Source organism: Porites lutea, chromosome 1, assembly GCF_958299795.1.
Source record: "Porites lutea chromosome 1, jaPorLute2.1, whole genome shotgun sequence".
In the NCBI taxonomy this organism is placed as follows: domain Eukaryota; kingdom Metazoa; phylum Cnidaria; class Anthozoa; order Scleractinia; family Poritidae; genus Porites; species Porites lutea.
The window spans coordinates 45,041,464-45,069,200 of record NC_133201.1 but is presented as its reverse complement, the minus strand read 5'-3'; the positions used below and the strand labels follow the sequence as shown (position 1 = coordinate 45,069,200).

General features: G+C 39.0%; 1 protein-coding gene across 1 annotated transcript; it reads right to left on the bottom strand.

Annotated features, from left to right (window-relative positions):
• Positions 1–449: 449 nt before the first annotated feature.
• LOC140952508 (translocation protein SEC63 homolog) lies at positions 450–20,100 on the bottom strand. Its single transcript, XM_073401932.1, has 22 exons — positions 19,970–20,100; positions 19,734–19,839; positions 18,783–18,897; positions 17,930–18,045; positions 16,623–16,684; positions 16,132–16,190; positions 15,407–15,457; positions 14,589–14,697; positions 13,773–13,867; positions 12,876–13,011; positions 11,043–11,135; positions 10,057–10,202; positions 9,461–9,513; positions 8,822–8,916; positions 7,824–7,909; positions 6,491–6,574; positions 5,799–5,939; positions 4,101–4,348; positions 3,244–3,409; positions 2,220–2,318; positions 1,852–1,956; positions 450–1,455 (listed from the first exon to the last, which is right to left on the bottom strand). Exons 1-22 carry the CDS (start codon positions 20,091–20,093, stop codon positions 1,336–1,338), a joined length of 2,409 nt encoding a protein of 802 aa, XP_073258033.1. The 5' UTR covers positions 20,094–20,100; the 3' UTR covers positions 450–1,335.
• Between the last annotated feature and the right edge of the window lie 7,637 nt (positions 20,101–27,737).

The window sequence follows — 27,737 nt, the reverse complement described above, 5'->3', positions numbered from 1 at the left end:
TCAAGTTCTGGATCGCAGCCATCGATACTGTCTCTCATGACTGCAAGCCCATCTATCTAAACACCATGTGAAAGCCGCCTAAAACTAGGGGCTACGTCAAGCCATTTGTATTTTTCAAAAAGCTAAAACTTGTCTTTGCATCAGTTGAATTAAAAAAATAATAATAATGGTCCAGATTTGTTATTTAATGCTTTATTTAGGCATTGAAACTGTTTCCTGTCGTTTGTTGCTAGGGATAACAAGGATGGACATGGATTAAAACGAGAAAAAGTTGGGCAACTTTTTCAAGTTTTAATGCTGTGCCTTCAAAAATCACTAAAACTATAATTATGGTTAGTACTCGTTGATGAAATTTATTTGCTAACTTCTTCATAACTCTACAGGAACAGTTTATATATGGGTGAAGGTATAATGACTTCAACATAGAACTGACCTAAAACAGCAACATGCACGTGACATAACCCCTTTAATGTACATTAAGACGAGAACTCTCAATAAACGATGAACGATTCATTAAAAACTGAAACTAATCCTGTCTCAGCGAAATCGCAGTTGAAAGAACCGGATCCAGTGGCTGAAATGGCTCATTGAAAACACGGCACAGCTAAAACAAAACTACCGGTACTTCGACCGTATGTTCCACTCTTAACTTAACGTCCTTTTAAATTCAGTCTCTGAACAAATTCCATACACTTCCTTAAAGAAATAGTTCAGGGAATTCGATAAAAGATCAAAGCATTTTTCCTTTGGTGATCATTTTATTAATTGTGACTCAAAATTTTTTTTCCTTGATGATGTGCTCGACGATGTTAGGAGAAAAGCGATGATTTTCAGTCTTGGGACTTAGAAGGTTAATTGATGTCTTCTCTTTTTATTTTAACGAAAATCAGGATCACTGACGTCCAAAAGCATACTTTCACCTTTCAAGTAACACGTACATCGCTTCTAAGACTGATAGGGGGAGAAGAAATATCATTTTAGAAGCTTTACTTCAATTCACGATTATACCATCTTCTCAAAAGATCACCTTTAAAAAGTAAGCGGATTTCGAGAAACGCTTATAGCAGACAAGAGCAAGTAAAACAGCGGAAGAAACAAGATAACTTTTTACTCGCCTGACTGCGAGTTCTGTTTCACCGTTTGTACGTGTCATCTTTTTGCCGCAAAGAATGATAGGAAGGGTAGAAGTCTAACGAGGAAGACGGTCAGAATGGAAAAGGTCCACAATATTTTCTTTAGTCATTACACTCTTCCTTTTCGCCTTCTTCAGTTCTATCTTAGCCGTCGTCACCTGAAGGACTGGATCATAGAGAGGAAGAAACATCAGTATCTTTATTAGTCGCTGTATTCTTCTTCCTCGCTTTCTCCACTCTCATCTAAGCCATCTTTGTCCTCCTCATCTGAATCAAAGTCCCATTGCTTGGTTTCGACTTCTTTTGCTTCTTCAACGTCAATCTGTAATAAACAAATAATGGTAGTCTTGCGTTACCTAAAATCATACATCAGCCTGTTCCAAGCGTTCAGATCAAACAGATGTGAGCAGGAAAAGCAGCGACGATGGGGGGGTTTGGCGGTTGACATTATATTTTCTTGATCTATGACTTCACGCCGCACTCCACAACCTGAACGCCTCGAACTGATTCAGTAGCGAAATGACCAAGACACGATGCTACCCTAGAGGGAGGGGGCTTTTTTGAGAGGGAGGGGGGGGGAGCTTAAAGGAGAGGGGAGGGTTAGTCTAGTCATAAGATGAAACCGGAAGTGTAAAGAATACTTTACATTACATTTGAGAGTTTCGGTTATAATCAAAATATCACTGCCTCTTTACGCGCTCTTTGGTGCTTTACTTACGTTAAAATTTTGATGAACGTCTAGGTCCAGATAGGAATCTGATCGTAACGTCACGGTGTAATGATAAGTTTTAGCTTTGTAGGGAGCTTGAAACTTCAGATCAACCTTTAATGAAAGCAGACAATATAATTCAAACATTACCGGGTGAGGAAATACAGTCACTTCAACTTCTATTAAGCGGCCACCCTCTATTTAGGCCCTTAGTGGCTGGTTGCTAGAGTCCCAGCGGTCAAAATTGTCAGCAAGCCTCGAGCTGGTGCCTTTGTTCAAAGGAATGTAGGGTCGGTCTATCATGCCTTTCAAAAATTGAACAGAAATTAAGCAAGTCACGGTTTTGACCGGACAAGAATATCAAACAAGAACTTTACCTTTTCTTCGTCTTTAAGGTTAAAAATTTGTTGAGGCGGAGTTATAAGCTCGGTTTTCCTGCGGTCGGTTACGTAAATCCACCACCATTCTTGCTTCTCCTGTAGAAAAACGAACAATAAAAACGATTAATAATCTGAACACGAAATAAGAATTCTTTCGTACTAACCTGCTTACCACCACCTAAGACGACTAAAGCTTAAAGGAAGATTTCCCGGATTCTTTAATGTTCCCGGATTTTTCGGGGGTCGCAAAAGTTTGCTCAAACCCAAGAACTTTTATTCGGACGCAAAGTGCCCACTACATCAGATTCCGTATTAAAAGTCTCTGGACACGCGACGCGACCAGACAAGGACATTCTTATTTCGAATTCAAGAACCTGAGCTAAAAAAAAACGAATCGGGTACTAAAATGTTCCGGATTCGTTACGAATGCGAAAAATCTCTTGTAACTAATTGCAGCCGAAGTGAAGTGAGTACTGCGAAATGGCTCTCATACTACCGAATTGAGAGGAGAAGCACGATGTCATGTTACTATGGTAGCAAAATTTCCGGATCTCAACAATCGTTCTTGACAGAGACGGCTATTTCCATTGTCGAACGATGGAAGATAAGCATGGACTACTGCTTTGTTCCAGAGTGCAATCATGCAAAGGAAAGTCATGAATCTCAATTTTTTCGTTTTCTTTTTGTCTGCCATATTTGCAGGACCTCGGTTTGTTGAGATCCAGAAACTTTGCTACCATGGCAACGTGACGTAGTAACTTCTCCTCCCTATAGCCGGACAAGGAAGTTTAACAGTTGATTTTCACTGTGACGTAATTTTTCCGTGCGAACGGACATAAAATTTACGCGCGTAAATTAAATAGAGGCAATGTATGAAAGGCCATGCGTAAACGTGAAAGTTGAGAAATCCACCTTAACCCAAAAGAGGGTGATCACACTTACGTTTACAAATGACAGAATTCCAAGCAAGTTTATCGACATGCACCTAATAAAAAAGAAATGTTTAAAAGTTTGTCGTTACCTCTGGGAAATACGGCGCATGGACAATATGACTTTCTTTAGATTTGGGATCTAGGACAGCATCCCGACTTTTAACGTCGGCTTGTAATCGGTCCCACTCGGCTTCATCTTCGGAATCCCGAGTACTAGCATCTAATGGAGCATCACTGTCTTCGTCTTCGCCAAGGCTATCGAAACAACAGTAAGAGATTTGGTTTACGTTTACTCTGATAACTGGAGAACCTTAGAATTACACGAGTTATTGCCAGTCAAAATTTTTTCATCCAAACAACTCATTTTGTCAGTCCAGTTACCATCAGCTATACAGTATTTCATCACACCAACTCACTTTTCAAGTGGGCCATCAAGTGTGTCATATTTGAAGACATGCAGTACCAGATTGCAAAAACAAACCTTAATAGGCCATTTTCACGATGACGACATTTGACTACAACTACCAGTTTGAGAATTAACTGCTTTTTTCAAATTTATCAATGCCGCTAAGGTTTAAACATTAATAGCCCTAACTTGCACACGAAAACAGCAGACTGATGGATTCTGGTACCGCACTTGTGGTAAAATGACGTCATCGTGCAATTGTCCTATTGTTCATTAACAGCGAGGGGCCGAGTACCAGTCCCCGTTGACATTTTCCCCAGATCTCTCGCTGACCAAGAGAAGAAACAGATGATGGTAATCAATGTTTATTGTCTAACACGACCTACAGTAGACTCCCCTGCTCTCTACGGTGAAAGTCCAAACAAAGTAGAATGTTAGTCAAGCTAAAATGGCTAGTAGAACCCCGCCCTTTTTATCGCTAATCGCTTCTACAGACACGACCGCCAAGTGCTTTTCATTAAAAGAGATGACTTGACACACCTACTGCTATCCAAATCTGACTCGTCCTCTTCAGCAGCTTTTCTTTTTGGTTTTTTCATTTCTTCTATTTTGTCATCTGTTTCATCCTCTTCTTCATCTTCCTCAGTCTCTGGCGTTTCCTTCTCCGCCTCGCCATCTTCATATTCCTCTGCGTCCTTGTTCTCATCGTCCCCTTGTTCCGTTTTTCTTTTGTCCGTTTTGTTTTTGTTCTTCTTTCCACTTGAATCTTCCTTCTCTTCGGTGGTTTTCTGGGAAAAAAATAAATAAAAATTTGAAAACATGAATAGTCCATTTCCGAGTTCCAGAAACTCTAACTTTCAAGACGAGGCTAAGTGCAAAACCTTTCTTGCGAAAATGAGTTTATGAGTTTTATTGGAAGAGAATAAAAACAGACAAGACGATGAGGAGCGTACACTTCGGCGTAGTGGTTGTGGAACTGATTAATTGTAAATGCGGAGGAATAGTAAGAAATGAAATATGGTAAGATTAAGGTGTTAATTTGTGAATATGGGATTTGTCAGGATATTCTGAAAACAGAAAAACATCCAAGAGGCCTACTTGCCAAAAATTAGCATTTCGGGACAAATTGTCTCTGAGATATTAGCCCAGTGAAGCTCTGATGACTCCATACGAATCCCTCTAAATTTGACTTGGGTATAAACGTTTAGATTTAAGTCACACATGAGGTTACTGGCGGTGAATAAAACGTCTAACAAAACAAACAGTGAAAAAAGAATTCTCTATTTTTCTAAGTCACATCAGGCTTCAAAAACAGAATAGCAGTCTCATGTACTGATTAAAGATATGTAAGGCATGGTAAGGAGTTAATTAGGTTGAGCACGGAATTGGCTAAAAGTCAAGGTTACGAGTTCGAATGTTTCGAGGATAATTCTTCACTGAATAGAGCTATTTCAAGAAAGGTTGTCGAAAAAATGTGCACACGACAATCCCGAAAGGTAATATGGGATATGATCAATACACTGTTCCTGACACTGTAGCTGTCGAACCTACTTTTGTTGCTTTCCTTTAGCACTCACAGACATATGTCCATAGCCTCTCCTGCCATTCTTTCAACTTTCCTTGAAAAACAGTGTACTCAAAAAACAACCCACAATACCTTTCGGGGTTGTCGCGTGTACTTTATCCGACAACCTTTCTCAAAATAGCTGTATCATCTCGCAGGGATGTCGGATTAACACAAGGAATTTTAATACCAAAGAGCTTTAAAACACAGCATCCGCCAACACAAACGTGACTTGAACTTAAGTAAAACTAAACAGCCTCTGCCAATAATAACAAACTCTCACTTGAACTTCAGATATCTTACGGCTTCCGCCAACTTGTAAACACAGAACCTTCATCACACTTGACTAAACACAGCACTCCAGCTCGTGGGAAAAAACTTAGTTCGTCAAAAGAACCTGCTTGGAACTTGAATACCGTTTGACGTAAGGTTGTAGGAAATACTAAACAGGCGAATAGTAGTAGCTTTTCGACATATTTTATGATTTCAGTAACTGATGCAAACCTCCTGACTCATGTTGAAATGTAAACATGCCCTCAGAGTTCCAAGTATGATAAGAGATGACTGAGAATGCTTAGCTACAATTGCAGCTCAGCATGTCATAGCCCCTTCAAATTAATGAAAAACAATGTAAAAAAGACTTCAAATTAAGGCCAGCTGTCCAAACCACTCACCTCTTTTTCGTCCTGTGGGTTCTTTTTCTTGGGTTGTTGTTTAACAGGTTTTTTCTTGGGCTGTTGTTTTTGAGGCTTGGCTTTTTTGCCCTTCTTCTTGTTTTTCTGCCAAACTTTCTGTGCACCTGGCTGAGGTGAACCCTGCAAAATAGAAAATAAGCAAAATTACAAACAGAACTACGGGTCTTCTGCGCTCCAGCGAATGAGCTAACCCTGCCCCGAAATGCAGGAAACAACTGTTGGGTGTCCGTTCTAGCGAGGTGGCCGTCTTAGACAGTGAGCACATACCATGAAACGAAATCTAGGCTTGAGAGGGAGGAATTACAAATCACTGTATTTTGTCACCTCCGGCTTCGACTGTGTTCTTCTGTTCACAGGAATGTGGGAACGGTCTATTGAACGAGAGATCCAAGATAACTAGACCTAAGACCGCAAGGACCATCCACGAATGTTTATGTCATAAGCTATCCTAAAAGTCCCGGATTTCCACGGAACCATAAAGTCATGCGTAACGCAAAATGTGAACGCTTTAAACGGGCTCATGTGCCGGAGTAGAGCTTTGTTGTACGCATTGCATTAAGATTATGGCATACTGTTACGACATTTCGAAGGTAATAATAATAATAAACACGTCATTAACACTGCTTTTCCTACCACTTCTACTATTATTTCATCAACATCATTATTCGTACCTTGGGATCCAAAGCATCATTTTGAGCACTTTCCACCAGTGGGGCACTACTCGTTTCGTCAGCTGCTTCTTGCTCAAAGAAATCCTGTTTAAGATAAAAAGAAGGAAAGAGGGCTTTTTAAAATCTTTGAATCCTCGCTGTAGTTAACTGGAGAGACAATATTCGTAAAATAAATGTTGAGAAAACTTGAAGAAATTTCTAGAATTTTCACGTCAAAGTCGAGATCTCGGTCTTTCTCCCTCTCCACTCTCGTTCACCATTTCCGCTATGTTGAGTCCCACAATGCATAGGGGGCTCTCGCGTCTCGTTTTGCCGGCCGCTCACGCGTGGCCTTTCTCGATGTACCCCGAAATGGACATCCTCGGAGACCCAGGGGCAGATAGTGGGGGCGAGGGAAAGTCTAAACGGCGGAAAAATATGGCACGAAGAAAAGTAAAGAACGGCGAGAAGAGCCCCTGGGGACAATGTCTTACCAGACCAGTTCCAAACGGTCGCCGCCGTTCTGCCTTCTGATTGGACAGAAAAACACAAAAGTTTTCTGGAACCAATCAGAAGTCAGAACGGCGGCGACCGTTTGGAACTGGTCTGGTAAGACATTGTCCCCAGGGGCTCTTCTCGCCGTTCTTTACTTTTCTTCGTGCCATATTTTTCCGCCGTTTAGACTTTCCCTCGCCCCCACTATCTGCCCCTGGGTCTCCGAGGATGCAAAATGGAAGGCTCGCTCCGCGCAGGTTAACATGTTGGCCAAACATCGTCCACCAAATTTTTTAATGGTACCATGCTCGTTTGAACGGGGCTAAAAGTTTCGTCTCCTTCAAAACTAATCCAACATCATTCAGTAAGGCTTTCAACTTGAAAGATGAAGTCGGAACAACATTTTGGACTCGCCTAAGTAAGCCTAACGCGACAAACTTACACTGAGGCTAACGCGGACTGAAATATCATTGAAAGTATCTATATGTGAAGCTTAAGCACGCCAGTCACAGCAAGAATGTAAATATGGCCCACCGGGGACTCAATAGATAAACAGAATATTCCCATAAGAGCGAGCTCATATTGTTTACAGGTTCGCTGAGGGGATACAGACTAAATTCAACATTTTCTCCTTTTCCCACAAAAGACACAGCTAGTTTACCCCCCAAGTTTGTGCATAAGCATCGCTTTCGATTTCTCTAGGGACGGCTGTAATACTCAGATGAAATTAAACACAATTATCATGCAAAACAAAGGATGGAGGGGGAGGGGGGGGGGAGTCGTCAACAAGGTGTATAATGGTTAATGCGAAAGTGGGATAAACAGCACAAGATCAATACACAGCATGTAACAAACTCACTGCTAGGTTTCTCCTTTTGACTATAACAGACACTGTTACTATTGAACCAGCTGTAATAACACTTTCTTCATCTTCATCATCAAGGACTGTAAGAAAAAAAAAAACAAACAAAAAAATATAAGTGTAAAAATTCTACCCTGTTAGGAGAGTGAAGGGCAATGTGCCCTGAACAAAGTATTTTTTACGGTCTTTCTCGTCTTGCTTCCTTTGATTTGTCCGTTAAAAAGATACGCAACGAGTCTCAGAGAGATTCATTTGTTCGAACCAAAGATACACATTTTGTAATTCACATGACCACAACAAAATAAACGCAAAGACTTACAACGGCACATTTAAGAAAGGGCAAAACCCTACCATGATTCAATAATCTTCGTTCTATGCAAGTTCACGAATATTTTTGTAAAAATTTGGAAAGTATAAAAATAACGCAGAACTAAACGGGAATAAGTTGTCCCACGAGAACGTTTTGACCTGAAGTCTTAACCGTTTTTACGTCCAAAAATGCGCCCTTCGGAAGCAGAGTTGCCACACGACCGAAAAAACGGCAGCGTAATAAGGGACGAAAAGGCAATTTTTTGTCATCTTTCTTTTTTACGGGCTACATTACTGTGTAAGAGCGCTTTCCATTTGTCAGAACTGGCGACCGGACCATTGCCGGACCAGTCAGTTTGAAATTGAAATCGGCTTTTTCCATGAGTTTTGAAAAACCATTTTTTTCATGCATACTATTAAGGATTAGACTGATCTGGCTGGATAGTTTTGATTAAAAGTGAAATTCTCGTTACTACTGGTAGGGTCTGGCCGGTCAGTTCTGACAAATGGAAAGCGCCCCAAATTAACTCACGGTTCAATTTAGCTTTCTGGGAAACTGCCCAGCTATCCCCCCTCCCACCCCCGCCTAAGCTAGCATTAACACTTACTTCTCACTTATGGCAAAATGATGGCTTAGAGGAGGGGTAGGTGGGTAGTTTTCCGGAAACCTAGATTGATCCACTCACCATGTGGCTTGACTTTCATTTCAACAATGGGAAGCATGGAACAAACATTGATGACATCTTCATACTGCTCCCCAGTTAGGTTCCTTAACAGAGATCTAAAACGAAGCACATAACCTGCAATTAAACTAGTAGATTCTAGTAGCGTGCGTATTCGGTTTGTTTACGCCCCGAGAGAGTAAACAAACCAACAACACGCTTGACAAGCGACGCGTACGACTTCGTTAACTTTAGTTCATACTATATGTAAATAATGTAAATTGATATTTTATCTGCGCCTGACCCGCCTCGATTAGTGTTGCGGCTACTTTGCGGGTCAGCAATTAAATAGAGGTTGTTGTTGTTGTTGTTGTTCAAGTGAAAAAACGCACCCTAATCTCTTTACTTTTTCGAACCACAAAATTCATTTACAGTCATGTGTTCTCTACACAACGGCCAAGGTATCATGGTATAGTAAACTCACACGAGCCATGTCGTGAGATTTACTTAAGATCTATTAGACTAGGCAGAAGTGTAATACTTCCCCAAAATAGATCTAAAGTAAATCTCATCACCTCAACAGACCGACAGTTGCTATAGTTTAGGGGTTGAGATCCAATTCGAATGAACAAGAATTTATTACTTATGGCTGATTAAACTCACCTCCTATCCTCGTCTTTCATAGACGTCAGTTGTCGAATGGAACGAACACTTCTCTGTTGGCAACAAAAACAACTTGAAATTATTCTACTATTACAGCCATACAGACAACATAGATCTGGAGTCAATTTTATAAAATTTTCACCAGCAGAAATTGTAAAAGCGTAGCTTTGTTTTTACGCGTCTAAACTGGTTCTCAAGTTTTTGATTGCAAGGTATAACGTGCAAAATGCTTTGTTTTGTTCTTTAATGAAAAAATGGTAGCTGCGTGATCAAGGTCTATTGAAAGTTTAATACTGTAAGCCGTTAAAGAACGCCATGTTTTTTTGCGCCGTGATATGTGCGCAGACTTGCGATGTAATGCACGGGTCAGCTGTATCTAACAAAGTGATCAGGGTAGGAGTGAATTTTTTCCCGTATTTGCTGTAACTTTAAAAATGACCTCACCTCCCTAGATTTAAAAAACAGACTCCTGTTGATACGTATGGTGTCAGAAGGCACCGGTAATTACAACAACTTGAAAAAGTACAAACCTACAACTGTATGGGAATGCAGATAAATCATCAGGAGAGAAAGAAAATGAATATCAATAGACATACCTTTTTGGTAGTAAAGTGTCGTAAATTTTCCTGATTAAGATGCGGTAACTGTAACAAGGGTGACTTGGTATCCCATAAACCCTGTACCATCATCTGACTGACACGCATGCAATTTTCAACGGTCTCAAGTCTGGGTGTGTTCGTGGCTAATTAAAAGCAAACAAAGAGTTATCAACAATTTTCCAATAGAGAAAAAAATTTAATTTAATTTAATTTGGTAATCCCAGTGAGGTTTAAATAACAAAAGCCTTAATTTGCACAAGAAAGCAATACCCTGAAGGATTCTGGTCGTAATAGTAAAATGACACTACCATGCAAATGGCCTGTTTGCACCAACAAGCTGATTTTTGGCAAGTAGACATTTTCCATTTTGTTCTTTCTCTATGCCAATCAATCCTATAATTTCACATATTTAGTTTTTGTGACGTCATCACTTCTTTTCCCTATAGCGGTTAGTGACTTCTCGCCGACTCATTGGTCTAGAACTTTATGGTCTATCGAGTACCATGAGAGTATTGCCAAGCCCAAAAGAAAGACATGGCACAATCTGTTTTCTTCGTCTCTAGCGCGCTTCTCCTAGAGACTTCACCGGAAATAAACATTTAGGGACGGACCATTAAAAAAGTTACGGGGGGGAGGGGAATTTTCGAGCCACAGGAATTATTTTCGTTATCAAATTCCTTGTATGAATTTTTTTTAGGCCTTAGCATGAATATTTTTCAGGATTAATTGGCGTGCATGAATTTTTTTCATTTAATTTTCCCTTGCGCGAATATTTTTTTTGGTACTTCGCCCCCCCCCCCCCCACATAAGTTTCCTAATGGTCCGTTCCTTACTGTGAAACTCACAAAACCGTGAACACCAAAAATATTTATGGAATGTTATTGTGTTGTGAGGAAACAGCCAATAAGGCACAAGAAAACTAAACCGGTAATTAGTTTGTGGTTTTCAGGTTTGCTCGCGTGTATTTACAAACTGAGACTTACTTCTGCCTGCTTTAGCCATAGCTATAAGTTGTGCTACACAGCTGACCATTTCCTGAATTAAATATGGACTCTTTGACAATATAAGATCAAGATCTGCAGGGATAAAATGACAAATATTATTAAATGTCAAAAGTTTAAATCCCAAGTGTTAAGCAACAAGGTTGCGTATTAATAACTGCTAACAATGTACGCTGGACTGTAAGAAAGCTGCTTAAGGAGCTCCACTCCTTTTTTTTTTCTATAAGAATATATATTTTATAAGACTATTGAGGCTGAAATTTGCGAAATTTTAAGAATATTTTAAGAACAAACTCGAGGCTGAGATTTTGAAAAGAATATAATTTTGTGTTTGTTTTTAACCTAATTGATAAAATTGTTCCTTTCTCTAACGGCAAAACTAGCCAGCAAAACAGAAAAAAAACACAGCACTAACTAGAGTGAAATGTTCAGTGCTAATAACAGTTCGATGAACGGTACATGTAATACTTATAAGCAGTATCTGTCCTAAGCTTTAATTCTAGAATAATGCAAGAATATTTTCAGCCATAAATCGGCAGAAAAATAAGAATATTCAGCCTGGGCGGGAAAAAAAACATTCTTATATACAAGAAAAAGAGTGTATGTCACGAGGCAAGAGCATATAACACGAGGCTATTGCTGTTTTAAGTCAATTCTGTGCTGAAGTCATTACTTAGTGCCTTTAGCCACACATAAAATGCTCCTGTACAGCGCCGCAGCTAGTATGAGGCCAACCGAGGCACTCGCCTCGGTAAAATTTTGACGAATTTCGCCGATCATTTTTATTTTACATAAGCGATCATCGGATATTTTTAACGCATCATGATATTACAAAGAATTCAGCAATTCAGTCAATATACTATGAAAAAATTACCATATCATCGATCTCAAGGGGCTACGTACGTTAACTCAAATTTTTTTTGAACAAATACTGATCAAAACCATTGGCGAGGTTAACGGTCACCCAGATTATGTAGCTTGTTTCTGATTATTGCTTTTTAAATTCCACTTAAATTAACTCGAAAAAAAGTTACCGAAAGGCCCAGAAAACGCTGCAAATCGCATTTCCGAGAGACTAAAGTTCAAAATTTCCCGGGGGGGGGGGCATGCCCCCGAACCCCCCTAGCAACTCCCGCCTGCCTCGGTTGGCCGTTTGGTCTGGCTACGGCACTGCTGTAGAATTATGAACAAGATACATGTATCATACTGATACAAATTTTATCAAGAAGCACTAGCCATATTAACGTTTTGGTGTTTTTTTGGGCATAGCGTTAAAAAGTGGTCCATCCTTGCCATCCATTGTAACAGACGACAGGAAACAGTTTCAATGCCTTAATATGGTCTTAACTAACAAAACTAGACCATTATTTTTTTAATTCAGTTGAGGCGAAAAACGTTTTGACTTTTTAAAAAGATAGCAGATAGCGTGATATAGTCCCCTCAATGACGATTGTTTGGGATGAGCGATTAAGATTATCGGAAACTATTTCCCTCTGGAGTAGCCATTACCCGGGGTGGAAATTCCCACATAAAAGTGACAGGGATGCCTTGTCATCTCACCTCGGAGTGTACTTTGGTGAGTGACAGGGTGTTTGGGATGGAAAGTCACTATATTTGCCCATTCAGGTATCGGTTAGTACCGTGCATAAAGAAATTTACAAAAAATGTCCTCTGTAACACTTAACAGACAAAAATCTACCTTAGGGGTCAGTTTAAGCCTCACCCACATTGGTCTCCCTTGGGGGTTTAATTTGAGTTTTCCGACAAGCATCCCCGTCACTTATGGGAGTCCTCCGCCCCCCGGGGTTTTCTGACCTGATTTGAGGGTAAGCCTTGGAAGCTCCAGCCTTGAAAGATGAGCATGGATAAGAGCTCTTGCCTTGACACTGTATGGGTAGCACAGTGGTGGCTCCTTGTTCTTATCACCAAGGTTAGGTAAATCTCGCATCAACTGTATACATACAAAAACAAAAGTAAAATATACAATCATACACAAAAACATGGACAAAACAGCTTTTACAGTCAGATATAAAATTCAAGACTTGAAAGAGACTATTATATGACTGCAATAACAGTGGCCAACAGTCAAACAGACAAAATCCCATCATTGGTCAGATAACAGTCAAGCCATATTTCCTAATCATTCTTAATCATATCACTCTGCAGATAAAATTCAATAACCTTTTTCTGACTGCATTTTTTTGTTTGATCTCACCAAAGTGATGACTTTTATTTTTTTTTAAGTGATGACTTAATAATTGCAGAAATTCTAAAATGTCCTACCATGATTTTCCACCATTTGCAGTCTTGTTATTATACAAATTTTAGCAAAACAACCATATTACAGTCAATTCCAGCCCTCTGGCGACATTTTGCCATTTCTGCCATTTTCACCAAGGACACCACTATTCAAGGGGCCACTTTTGGCCTCCAATTTGAATATTTGCCACATTCTGCATCTCGCCAACCCTCTGGCGATTTTACACCATTTGTGCCATTTCTGCCATTTTTGCCAACGTTGTCATTTTCGCCAAAATTGCCATTCTCCAAGTGGCATCCAATTTGAATCACCAGCTGCCTGGTGATTTTCGCAATTTTCGCCATTGCATGCATTTCTGGACATAAGTGTAAAACTCTTCCAAACAATGCTGTGACATCCTAGTGTGTAGTACTCTACCTTGATTATATGTACACTTGTACCAGCCCACTTACCTCTGGTAGTTCTATATTATCGCTTGGTCTCTCTTGGATTTCATTATTGTGACCTTTTTCAAATTCCAAGGATCCGGCAAGAATCATCAAAACACCTAAAATTCATATTTGATGAATTTGAGTATGATAGAAAAATAACACAGTGAAATGTCTTTGTTACAGATTTTAAAAGGGACAGAGCCACGTGTCCACATTAGATATCTGTGGATTGTATGGATTGTATTAGTCTGGTACCTTTGGAAACAACAGAAATGTCTGAGGGAGCAGTGGAAATTGAGCATAGGGACAACAGGGCGCTGCTGGTGCACAGCCTTGCTGCATCAAAATTAACATAAAATTATTAAAAGTAATGGAATGTTGGTGAAACCAGTCAACATTTCTCCACACAAGTGCACAAGCACTTACTTTAATTCTCTTCAAACGTTTTTAGACATCTGCAGAGTTAAGAGTCTTTTTTGAGACCCTGGGCTCTGCAGCTACTAAATACCAAATAAAGTTTAAGGAATCCATGTTCATAAAATGGAAGAAACCCAACCTCAACCAGCAGGTGCAACACATAAACCTGACTCTATCCTTGTAAGTAGCTAAGCATCACTATTTTAGACTTTTTAGTACGCAATATTGCCAATGCAATGTAATGAACTGTGTAACATCACGTGCAATTTAAATTCAATGGCGATTTCACAGTATGTAACACAGAAGACAATGGATGTACCATGGAAACATGTCTGGTAAATTAAATAAAGTTACTATGTTTATGCAGCCATCTATAAATTGTTGCTGCTATCTAAACCTTTCAAATCTGAGGGTACTTACGCTTAGTCTGCATAGTTGGAGTTTTGTGAAAGAAGTAGTAGTAAAGTTGAGTAGTGTCTAATAAAATCTGCTCACAGCTGTACTGAATGGACTTGTACCACCAGGTTCCCTGACACGAAAAAGAGAAATAAAGCATTTTCAATAATCTCTAACATATGGATCCGTCTGTAGTAACTAGTAACCTACTATAATTTGACATTTCAAGCCAGGGGGAGGGGGGAGACCTCCAAATTCAGTTCAAAAGAAAATGTGAATTAAAATAGCTTGAATTACATCAGCAGGGGCACAGTGTTTGGGGATATTTGGATATTGTTTAAACACCACATTTACTTTATCTATAATTATTTTATTTTGAAATACTTCTGCCACTACATATAACACTTACCACATACATAAATAAATAATATAAAAAACATAGGCTAAATAAATACATAAATAACATTGGCTGAGTTTTATTAAATCTGTTAAAATGGTTGGTTACATTTTGTGCCATGAATCCTAGAAATTTTTTTTAAAAAAAATTGATGATTTTCTTGAATTTTATCTTATGTGTGAAAGAGACACTATGAAAGCAAAAGGTTCAGGATTAAGAAAAGAATTAGGATTTTTAAGCCACGTACATTAACTAATGTTAGAGGCTGTATCACTTAGTATTTAAGTTACAAGGGACATCTGACACTTTGATTATGCAAAAAATAAAAAGATTTATAACCCTTGGCTTCCTGGACTCTGCTGGGCTAGTTGTGTATAAACTAATATTCTACCCATCTTTGCATTATATTTTTAAAGTTTCATTCACAAAGAACTGCACATCTTACCACCGCAACTGGAAGAATCACCATAAATGCAAGGCCATATGCTCCCAGCACCTATACAGAGAATATTACAGTTTAAAGTCATGCTGATACCACGGTGTTTAAAAAATAATTATTTTTAGGTAAACAATGGTGCATCTTGATGCTTCCCCCTTCTTTCCACATTAGATCACTTTTTTCCAAATAGTTTGTAATTTATGCTTTAAATGTGTAAAGGTACTGATGGACAAAACACAAAAAGCTGATGCCATCAGAAGCTTAAGTGCTGCCAGTAAAGTGTCCTTGATTTAGCGCTAACTCAAGCAAAAATTATTTAGTTCTGTATGTCTATGCCACAATCATCCTTAACCAAGCTCTGATCTGTCTGTCCTCTTAATGATGAAATTGCTTGATCCACAAGCCATTACATGAGTTGATCCACAAAATGGTGACAATAATCAATAAATTTGCATTACTGACCAAGCTTGAGGTCAAGATGGCTGGATATTGGCCAAATCCTTTTTCTGCATTTTTATTGATGGAGACAAAGTCGAGGTCAATAAATACACCAAAAAGAAGGAGGTCAGTATTCAGCCATCTTCAATCATCAAACAAGCTTTGTCAATAACTTGGACCAGAATGCAGGATTCGCTCCATCTCGCCTGCTGGTGGATTCAGCAATATAATATGCAGGTTTAAATAAAGTGTAGCTTATTATCAGTTAATTAAAACAAAATGATGTTACGCACCCACATTGAGTTCTCCTTGCTTACTAGCCAGGAAGGGAGAGCAATTCCAAAGCTGGTTGCTGAAATTATAATGACATTAGAAGAAAACTAGTTAGTACCTTAAGGTACAAGGGGGTTCTATTTATGCAGAATAGAGGGGTCATGGGGAGAGAGTTTGTACCTCAAACCAAAGTTGTTCAATGCCCAGTAAGACGTAATACTGGTTAACGGCAAACAGAACATAAATGTGGGACATCATGGTATTAAACTAACCCTTGATTTCCACTAATCATCCTTAAAACAACTTTGCCATGGTTAATTACCATATCTACGTAACAACAAAGATTATTTTTTGAAATCTGTGGAATGTACTTTTCTCTTCTCATTTCCAAGACATTTGTGCCAACCTCTATTGTTGCAGTTATATTCAATTTGGTAAATTTATTTTGTCTTAATCACTCTTGGGAGCAAAGAAAGGCAACACAGTTTGACAGTTCAGTTAGCAGTCCTACCTCCTGGACCATCAGGGTTTCCATGTTCTTCCCAGTTTTTCCTTGATTCTTCATTTGTTAAGCTGAGAGGGAAATACAGTTTACATGTGACATGCTTATTAACGATGATTACTGATCTATGTCAATACTTTTGTAGCTGAATAAAAAAGCACTGAAACACAGATTGACGCTTGACTTAAATTTGCTGCAAGATTTTTGAAAAACCAAAATTTGGTTTGGTGCATTATTAATCCAGGTGAGGTACATGAAACTACAATGCATGTTAAGAGGAAGCCCATAATTGCTAAGTTCACATACATGTCCCGTAAACTGCCCCTTAGAAGCCCTGGGCTTACAGATGTACATATTTGTAATGGGTTTTAGGAGGCCTTATAAACAAAGGGGCTCATATCCAAGTGAGCTAATTAAAACCAGAAAAAAAAGCACTTCATAAACAAGCTACAAGTATAGCAGTGCTGATCCAAATGCGTTTTGCTTTTATTGGTTTTTAGTTATAAGCTTCAAAACATCATGTTAAATCAAACTCATTTCAATACAAGCAAGAGACAGGCTTCTTGGGGGTGCCACACAGCCCTTTACAAGGCCTCACAGTATTTGGCTGTAAAAACAATGGACATAGAAATGTAACAATGACTCTATCCCTAAAACAATGGAGCTGCGTGTTATGGAGAACCAATGAAATTAGCTGCATACTAACTGGCTTCCGTGGGGGGAGGGGGGGGGGCAAAGAGGCTTATACATCTGTACAAGTGACAAGTGGTAAGGGGGGGGAGGGGTTATAAGCAGCAGTTTACGGTAATAAATTCTCTATCTTATGCTATTTTTCTCTTGAATAACAAATCACACACTCATGCTATAATAAGAAGTTCCTCCCCTTCCTCCAAATAAAAGAAGTGTTTGCCCATTGGCAAAGACAAATATTACATAAGTGTACAAGGGGGGATTGATAGGCTTGCACGACCACTCTGAGCTGGTAAATATAGTGCATATAATGGAACCTCAATATAACAAAGGGCCAAGGGACTGGCAAAATTTGTTCACCATAAAGAGCTTTCATTATATCAAGGTTCTTTTCCATAGGTTTTACTATTACTGGGGCAAAGAAAATCATTCATTATACCGAGGACTTCGTTATATAGAAGTTCATTATATCGAGGTTCCACTGTATCATTGATTTTACCTCCCCCTGTTAGTAAGTCCTGTTTATGTTCCAAAATTTTTAATAAACACCTCTTAGTCAACGAAAGGTTGGACATTTTAGATATAACAGTGGTTGGATAAAATAAGAGCAAAATTAGGGTACTCACGCCTCGTAAGCTTTGGCTATTCTCATAAATTTTTGCGGATCACCAGTTTCCTTATCTGGATGGTACTTCATACTTAGTCGGCGATACTGACGACGAATGTCAGCTGTAGTTGCGCCCTACAAAAATTAACATGAACATCAATATCCTCATAAAAGATGAAAGAAGGCAGCTTTACTATACATGTTGTTTGAAAGCTTAAAAATTTATAGAAACATCAATTCTAATTTAAGATAAAAACAAACTCAGAATGATTAAATTTACACCAGGACAAAAATGTACATTATGTACTTCACATCATATTATTCTTGACAAATTTAGTTAGCATAACTGTTTTATGATTGAATAATGAACGCACCTAAACTGAACATAAATTGAACTACAGCAAAGGCAGCACTGTCTACTCGGTTGTTTTCAAACCCTGACCCCAGCTTTTCAAACTTTTTATAATGCTATCGACTGGATAAATCTCTATCCAACATATAATGTAATTAGTTTCCCTAATACTTACATGTATTTGCTGGATAGTGATTTAACCGGTGGGTAGCACTATCCTTGGTTTGAACAACTGGGGCCTGGTCAATAGTCCAACACGGGATCAAGCCCTAGCTTACTGCTCCACAGACTCTGGTACCCAACTGATTAAACTAACCAGGTGATAGTTAGCCTGACTAATTCAGGCAGTCCAGGTCAACCACAGTTACTCACTCTGAGTAACCACCAGAAACCTTGACTGTATAAAAACCAGGCTAGGTGGTAGTATACAACTGTACTATTATATTTTATTGCTGACACTACAGTAAAGCTATTTGTTTATGGACATAAAGGCAGAACTCTAAAAAGGGAGGTCACTTACCCGATCTAACTCTAATACAGCATAAGGATCATACTCAGTGAAGTCTTTTTCAAACTGGGATATTTTGTACACTCCAACAAAAAACAAAACCCAAAGGACAGCTAAAACTGAAAGACTGAACAAAAAGGCATCATATCAACATTTGCACTACTGTTGTAAACATCTCCAAAGAAGAACAAGTGGATTAAGAACCTTCAGGCTGGACTTTAATGAATAAGGTACCCTACAAATAAGACTGTTAACTGGAATTAAGTTCAATTAAGCCTTAAAAAATTGAACAGGTTCTTGAATGAAAAAGAATGTTGGTATCAAAATTAGAAAACAGTGGCCTGAATTAAAAGTACATGTATCAGTGCTAGGCCATTTAAAACACAGCACAGCACAGGGATTGTGGGTGCGTAAATACTTACCAAGTGCCCCCCGGGCATCCCATAATACTCCTTAAATCTAATAAATTTAATGTGGCCACCATATCGGTAAAAAGGTCTTTTTCGAGTTGATTATCATGTAGCGTGAAATATTGTTGCAACTGTACAGTGATTTGTTATTTGTCATATTTAATAGTTGTGATTGTGGCCACAGCTGTTTAAAATAACAAAATGTTTAAGAGCTAGTATACTTTATAAATTACCCGTCATTCCAACTATTGAAAGCTTCGTTTGAGCTTAAAAGCGGGATCTCAAACTTTTTACTAAAATGAATCTGAGAATCAACAAGATACAAGCTATAATATAGAAAATGACTTAGCTAGCCACATGGTCAAACATATCGAGCACATGGGTAGGTACTAGTATATATCACTTAAATAAGACTCACTATTTTGGTTAAGTTTAAGTTGAAACCCTAAAATTTAGTCAGCAAGTTTAAAAACATTAAAATTGTAAGCGTACAAAATTACACGTCATTCTTCACAGATATCAATTAACGGCTGATCAATAAAAGTTAGCTCACCTCAAATAGCGAATACTCTTTGATCTTGGCTCCTTTTTCCTCAATATCGCTCGTTTCTCTACGCACGGTGGACATCTACATATTTTAACCGCTCTTTTCTTATCATCTGAAAAGTGATTTGACAAAAAATCATACCAAAAAAGCGAGAAGTCGCTCGATTGGAATATACAGCTGACTTTCACGACGAAAAGAATTTATTGTTGTTTTGTGTACGACTGGAGAGAGGTTTAACTCACCTGGTAATTTTGTTACATTCCAGACATAATAGGTTACAGGAACAAGAACTATACCATAGAAAGATATAAGAAAATAATAGAAAGTTGTGCCTTTTTCATCGTACTCAAACTGCGCTCCGGCCATTATTGGTTTCAGGTAATGAAAGAAGCGATCGTAAAAGGTCAGCGGATTTATACAAAAAATGGGTAGGTACTTCATATATGATTATTATTATGTACCGTAATATACTTATTATATCTTATTATATAGTATTATTATATACAACACCATATACCCCTATATACCCCTATACAACACCATATACCCCTATATACCCCTATGCAACACCATATACCCCTATATACCCCTATGCAACACCATATACCCCCATACAACACCATACACCCCCTTACATAACCATACACCACCTATACATCACCATATACCCCTATATACCCCTATACAACACCATATACCCCCATATACCCCTATACAACATCATATACCCCCATACATAACCATACACCACCTATACATCACCATACACCCTATACATCATCATATACCCCCATATACCCCTATACAACACCATATACCCCTATATACCCCTATACACCATATACCCCTATATACCCCTATACAACACCATATACCCCTATATAACCCTATGCAACACCATATACCCCTATATACCCCTATGCAACACCATATACCCCTATGCAACACCATATACCCACATACAACACCATACACCCCTACACATCACCATACATCCCTATACATCACCATATACCCCTATATACCCCTATACAACACCATATACCCCTATACAACACCATACACCCCCATACATAACCATACACCCCTACACATCACCATACACCCCTATACACCACCATACACCCCTACACATCACCATACACCCCTATACATCACCATACATTCCTATACATTCCCATACACTACTATACATCACCATACACTCCTACACATCACCATACACCCTTATACATCACCATACATTCCTATACATTCCCATACACTACTATAAATCACCATACACCCCTCAACATCATTATACACCCCTACACATCAACATACATCCCTATACATCACCATATACCCCTATACATCACCATACACCTCCATACATAACCATACACCCCTATACATCACCATACACCTCCATACATAACCATACACCCCTATATATTACCATACAGTACTATACATCACCATACACCCCTACACATCACCATACACCCCTATACATCACCATACACCCCTACACATCACCATACACCCCTTTACATCACCATACACCCCTATACATCACCATACATTCCTATACATTCCCATACACTACTATACATCACCATACACTCCTACACATCACCATACATTCCTATACATTCCCATACACTACTATACATCACCATACACCCCTCAACATCATTATACACCCCTACACATCACCATACATCCCTATACATCACCATATACCCCTATACATCACCATACACCTCCATACATAACCATACACCCCTATACATTACCATACAGTACTATACATCACCATACACCCCTACACATCACCATACACCCCTATGCATCACCATACATTCCTATACATTCCCATACACTACTATACATCACCATACACTCCTACACATCACCATACACCCTTATACATCACCATACATTCCTATACATTCTCATACACTACTATACATCACCATACACCCCTCAACATCATTATACACCCCTACACATCAACATACATCCCTATACATCACCATATACCCCTATACATCACCATACACCTCCATACATAACCATATACCCCTATATATTACCATACAGTACTATACATCACCATACACCCCTACACATCACCATACACCCCTATACATCACCATACACCCCTACACATCACCATACACCCCTATACATCACCATACACCCCTACACATCACCATACACCCCTATACATCACCATACACCCCTATACATCACCATACATTCCTATACATTCCCATACACTACTATACATCACCATACACCCCTCAACATCATTATACACCCCTACACATCAACATACATCCCTATGCATCACCATATACTGTGCTAAGGCATGTGCTAATCTCCTCCGTGTCCCGATAATTGTAATTACAGCTTTGCCTAATGTCCCATCCATTCCATTTTTACCAAAACATTTCATCACTGCTGTACCTATGTATCTGGCGTACGACCATTCAGGTCCAGGGCATTATGACGCTACAAAAGGTAAATAAGCATGCATAAGGCATTAAGACGGAATCCACTAGGAAATTGAGTAATTTTAATTTTCAGTGTACAAAAATACCAGAATAATTCAAACAACATCGCATTCTTTTTTATATTTTTCAAGGGCTATGGATGCAATTAGTTATCTGTAACACCAAAGAATGTGAAAAGAAAATGTCTCATGAGAGCCAGAGAAAACAAATGTCAAATTTCACAAAATGACACCTTACACATGAATTTTCAGAACTTTACCCGTGTTTTCACAATTCTTGTGAAATTTGACATTTATTTTGTCGGGTTCCCATCACAAATAGTATTTGGTGTTATTACAGATGACTGTTTATATATCCATAGCCCTTGAAAAATGTGGAAAAGAATGCGATATTAAATAAATTGTTCTGGTACAAGATTTTTGTCCACTGAAAATCAAAATTACTCAGTTTCCTGATGGATTCCGTCTTAAGCCTTGTTTAAGTGTAGCACGTTTGCTTGGATGATTTGTTATTGGCATTTGTACGTTTTCCTGCCCGTGTGTGTGAAAGGTCTTTTAAATAAGCAAATAAATATATAAAGAAATAAATAATGATTTAGAGGTAACACATCCACAAAGTGGTTCTTCTTCTACCTGATTCCTGATCGAATTGTGATTTGGAAATGCTACCGGCAAAAAAAAACTCTCGGAGCAAAGGAGATGAAGAAGAACAAACTCAACCCACATATGGCGTCAACGCCGGGATTATTACCTATTGGATTGGCAAACACTCAATCATAAATATCAAAGAAGATACTCTCTTATTTACAGATGAAGAAAAAAACGAGTGTCTATCATTGGAAACGTGGAAATCTTAAAGATCAACTAGTCCATAGGATAATAATAATTGTAATAATTATAATTCATCATGATGATGATGTATGTTTTACTTACACTATATTTTTTCTCTGGTATGTTTCCAGAGTTTCTGAATTCGAATGATGAAATGGAAGGAAATGACACTAAAACCAGATGTACCTGTGGCAAGAATGTGAAAGACCCTTCCAAAATGGCTTGTACATCTTCTAAATGTCCTTGTAACAGAAAAAGTCAAGCGTGCTCAAGAAAATGTCGATGCTTCAATTGTAAGAACAAAAGTAATGCTGCCACTGAGGGAGAGAGACAATTAGGCGAAACCCGCAAACGCAAACGCGGATGTACATGTGGTAACACCTTAAACAAAGAAGATAAAGGTCGTGTATCGTGCAGAGATGGAAAAAGAAAAACAAAATGTCCATGCGTTGCTGAAGGACTCGGGTGTACCGTGTCATGCAAATGTTACAACTGTGGAAATATCTTTCAAATTGGCGGTGTTTCCGCTTCACCAGGCACAGGAAGAAAGAGAAGGAGAGCTACCATTTCAACCTACAAGAGACAACGAGGAAAAGAGTTTATGGAAAGACAGAAAGCTCCAGTGACCTCGGGACCTTGGAGACTGCTAGAAACATTGTGTATAGTAGTTTGTAAGGAAATTCTCTTCATTAGAGAGCTTCCAAGAAATTCATCAAACTTTTCAACGCTGTACAACTTTGTTGCAGAATGGGACAAGGTTAAGGAAATGTCTTTAACGATTGAACGGAAAAGTACAGCTCAAGTAGCGGCAAAAATCGCACATCTGTCAGAACATAATAATTGTTGAGCTTTTGAACAAGAAACAGAAACAGGGTTACAAATTTAACCTCGGGTCAGAGATCATGAGAGATAATGCCAGCCATAAAACTCTGCGAGTGAGGGGAGGCGAATTGAGGGAAAGGTGCACTGTTTAAAAAAATGTGCATGAGTGTATAATCAGGTTTAAAAAATTTGTGAAGTCGAGAGGTTTTACACCTGGGAATACACAATTGCGAGCTGCGAGTTGTTTTGAATGGCTTCAAATTCTCCGCTTATTTACTAGATGAACTCATTTTTGCACAAATATATTTAGATTGGTGGTTATTATGGCCTAAAAATTGAACGTAAAGGTTAGCCGTTTTTTTATCAGACATAAAGACACTCATTTTACCAACATAAATTTCTTTGTTTTGTTTTGCTTTTAATGAATTATTAATGAATGTCTGAAGTTTATTTATGCTTTTGTTGATTATATTCTGTGAAAGAGCTTGGCCTAGGAGATAACTATCAACCAATCAGACTGCCCAAAAACACCAAGCCTGAGTGGATATATACTAAATAAATTTTAGTTACCGACGATTGCAATGTATTAAGCAAATATACCCATCTGCTATTTGTGAATTAGATTTTCAGTGAAAAGCTCAACAGAGTACGGTAACTCCAGCCAGTACATATAATTATTCAATATCGTTTTTTATTGATGAACTTGAAATTTGAAGGTCATATACCAATAATGAAAATAAATAAATAGATGAATTAAATAAATAATGTTTTCTCTGCTGACCTTGGAGCTAGTAGCCGAATTGCGGAGGAACTGCGGAAATCAGACGCATTTGCATTCGCTTCAGTCCATTGTTTAATCTCACCGCCCCCTCCCCCCTCCACCCCCCAGTCCCATAACGGCACAAGTCGGCCGTCTTACTCTTCGAACCAATAAACGACGAAAACGAAGCCAACGAGAACGCCCCCAAAACAATAGGAATATGCTTGGATTAGCAAAACACTACGACATTACTTTGCCGTTGCGCGACTGCGACGTGATGTTAGATTGACCTTTTAAAGCCAATATCAGTTTGGAATTTAAGCAATCAAAGGACTTTTTGCAGACAGCTATTACCACCACGGGGGCAGCCATGCTATGCAGGCACACCACTAGTAGCGAGCTTTGACAAGAATTAATGCTATATATGCTTTGCTGAATGTAAGGCATCTAGAAATAAAATGGGACAATGACACACATAAAAAACTATATGGGGTTGTATGGTGATGTGCAAAGACGCGTATGGGAATGTATACGGGTGTATGGGGACGTATAGGGGTGTATGGGGATGTATTGGAGTATATGGTGTTGTATAGGGGTGTATGGTGATGTATAGGGGTGTATGGTGATCTATAGAGGTATATGGCGATGTATATGGGTGTATGGGAATGTATTGGGATATATGGTGATGTATAGGGATGTATGGTGATGTGTATGGGTGTCTGGGGATGTATAGGAGAGTATAGTGTTGTATAGGGGTATATAGCGATGTATAGGGGTGTATGGCTATGTCTGGGGGTGTATGGTGATGTATTGGGATATATGGTTAGGTATAGGGATGTATGGTGATGTATAGGAGAGTATAGTGTTGTATAGGGGTATATAGCGATGTATAGGGGTGTATGGCTATGTATGGGGGTGTATGGTGATGTATTGGGATATATGGTTATGTATAGGGATGTATGGTGATGTGTATGGGTGTATGGGGATGTATAGGAGTATATAGTGTTGTATAGGGGTATATGGCGATGTATAGGGGTGTATGGTGCAGTATAGAGGTGAATGGTGATGTATAGGGGTGTATGGTGATGTATTGGGGTGTATGGGAATGTATTGGGGTGTATGGAGATGTATAGGAGTATATAGTGTTGTATAGGGGTATATGACGATATATAGGGGTGTATGGTGATGTATGGGGTATATGGCGATGTATAGGGGTGTATGGTGATCTATAGAGGTATATGGCGATGTATATGGGTGTATGGGAATGTATGGGGTGTATGGTGATGTATAGGGATGTATGGTGTTGTATAGGCGTGTATTTCGATGTATGGGAATGTATAGGGGTGTATGGGGATGTATAGGAGCATATGGTGTTGTATATGGCTATACGGTGTTGTATAGGGATATATGGTGATGTATAGGGGTGTATGGTGATGTATCGGGTGTATGGTGATGTATAGGAGCATCTTGTGTTGTAGATGGGTATACGGTGTTGTATAGGGATATATGGTAATGTATAGGGGTGTATGGTGATGTATAGAGGTGTATGGTTATGTATGGGAGTGTATGGTGATGTATAGGGACACATGGTTATGTATAGGGATGTATGGTGATGTGTATGGGTGTATGGGGATGTATAGGAGTATATGGTGTTGTATATGGGTATATGGCAATGTATAGGGGTGGATAGGGATATATTGGAGTATATAGTGTTGTATAGGGGTATATGGCGATGTATAGGGGTGTGTGGTGATGTATGGGGGTGTATGGTGATGTATAGGGTTTATGGGGGTATATGGTGTTGTATAGGGGTATATAGGGTTATATGGTGTTGTATAGGGGTATATAGGGGTAAATGGTGATGTATAGGGTGTATGGTGATGTATAGGTGGTGTATGGTTATGTATGGGGGTATATGGTGTTGTATAGGGGTATATAGGGGTATATGGTGATGTATAGGTGGTGTATGGTTATGTAAGGGGGTGTATGGTGTTGTATGGGGGTATATGGTGATGTATAGGGGTATATGGTGATGTATAGGGGTGTATGGTGATGTATAGGGGTGTATGGCGGTGTATAGGGGTGTATGGTGATCTATAGGGGTGTATCGTGATGTATAGGGGTGTGTGGGAATGTATAGGGGTGTATGGTGATGTATAGGGGTGTATGGTTATGTATGGAGGTGTATGGTGATATATAGGGGTGTATGGTTATGTATGGAGGTGTATGGTGATATATAGGGGTGTATGGTGATATATAGGGGTGTATGGTGATGTATAGGGGTGTATGGTTATGTATGGAGTGATGTATAGGGGTATATAGGGGTATATGGTGATGTATAGGTGGTGTATGGTTATGTAAGGGGGTGTATGGTGTTGTATGGGGGTATATGGTGTTGTATAGGGGTATATAGGGGTATATGGTGATGTATAGGGTGTATGGTGATGTATAGGTGGTGTATGGTTATGTATGGGGGTATATGGTGTTGTGTAGGGGTATATGGGGGTATATGGTGATGTATAGGGTGTATGGTGATGTATAGGTGGTGTATGGTTATGTATGGGGGTATATGGTGTTGTATAGGGGTATATGGGGGTATATGGTGTTGTATAGGGGTATATAGGGGTATATGGTGATGTATAGGTGGTGTATGGTTATGTAAGGGGGTGTATGTTGTTGTATGGGGGTATATGGTGTTGTATAGGGGTATATAGGGGTATATGGTGTTGTATAGGGTATATAGGGGTATATGGTGTTGTATAGGGTATATAGGGGTATATGGTGTTGCGAAGGGGTATATAGGGGTATATGGTGTTGTATAGGGTATATAGGGGTATATAGGGGTATATGGTGTTGTATAGGGTATGTAGGGGTATATGGTGTTGCGAAGGGGTATATAGGGGTATATGGTGTTGTATAGGGTATATAGGGGTATATGGTGTTGTATAGGGTATATAGGGGTATATGGTGTTGCGAAGGGGTATATAGGGTTATATGGTGTTGTATAGGGTATATAGGGGTATATGGTGTTGTATAGGGTATATAGGGGTATATGGTGTTGCGAAGGGGTATATAGGGTTATATGGTGTTGTATATA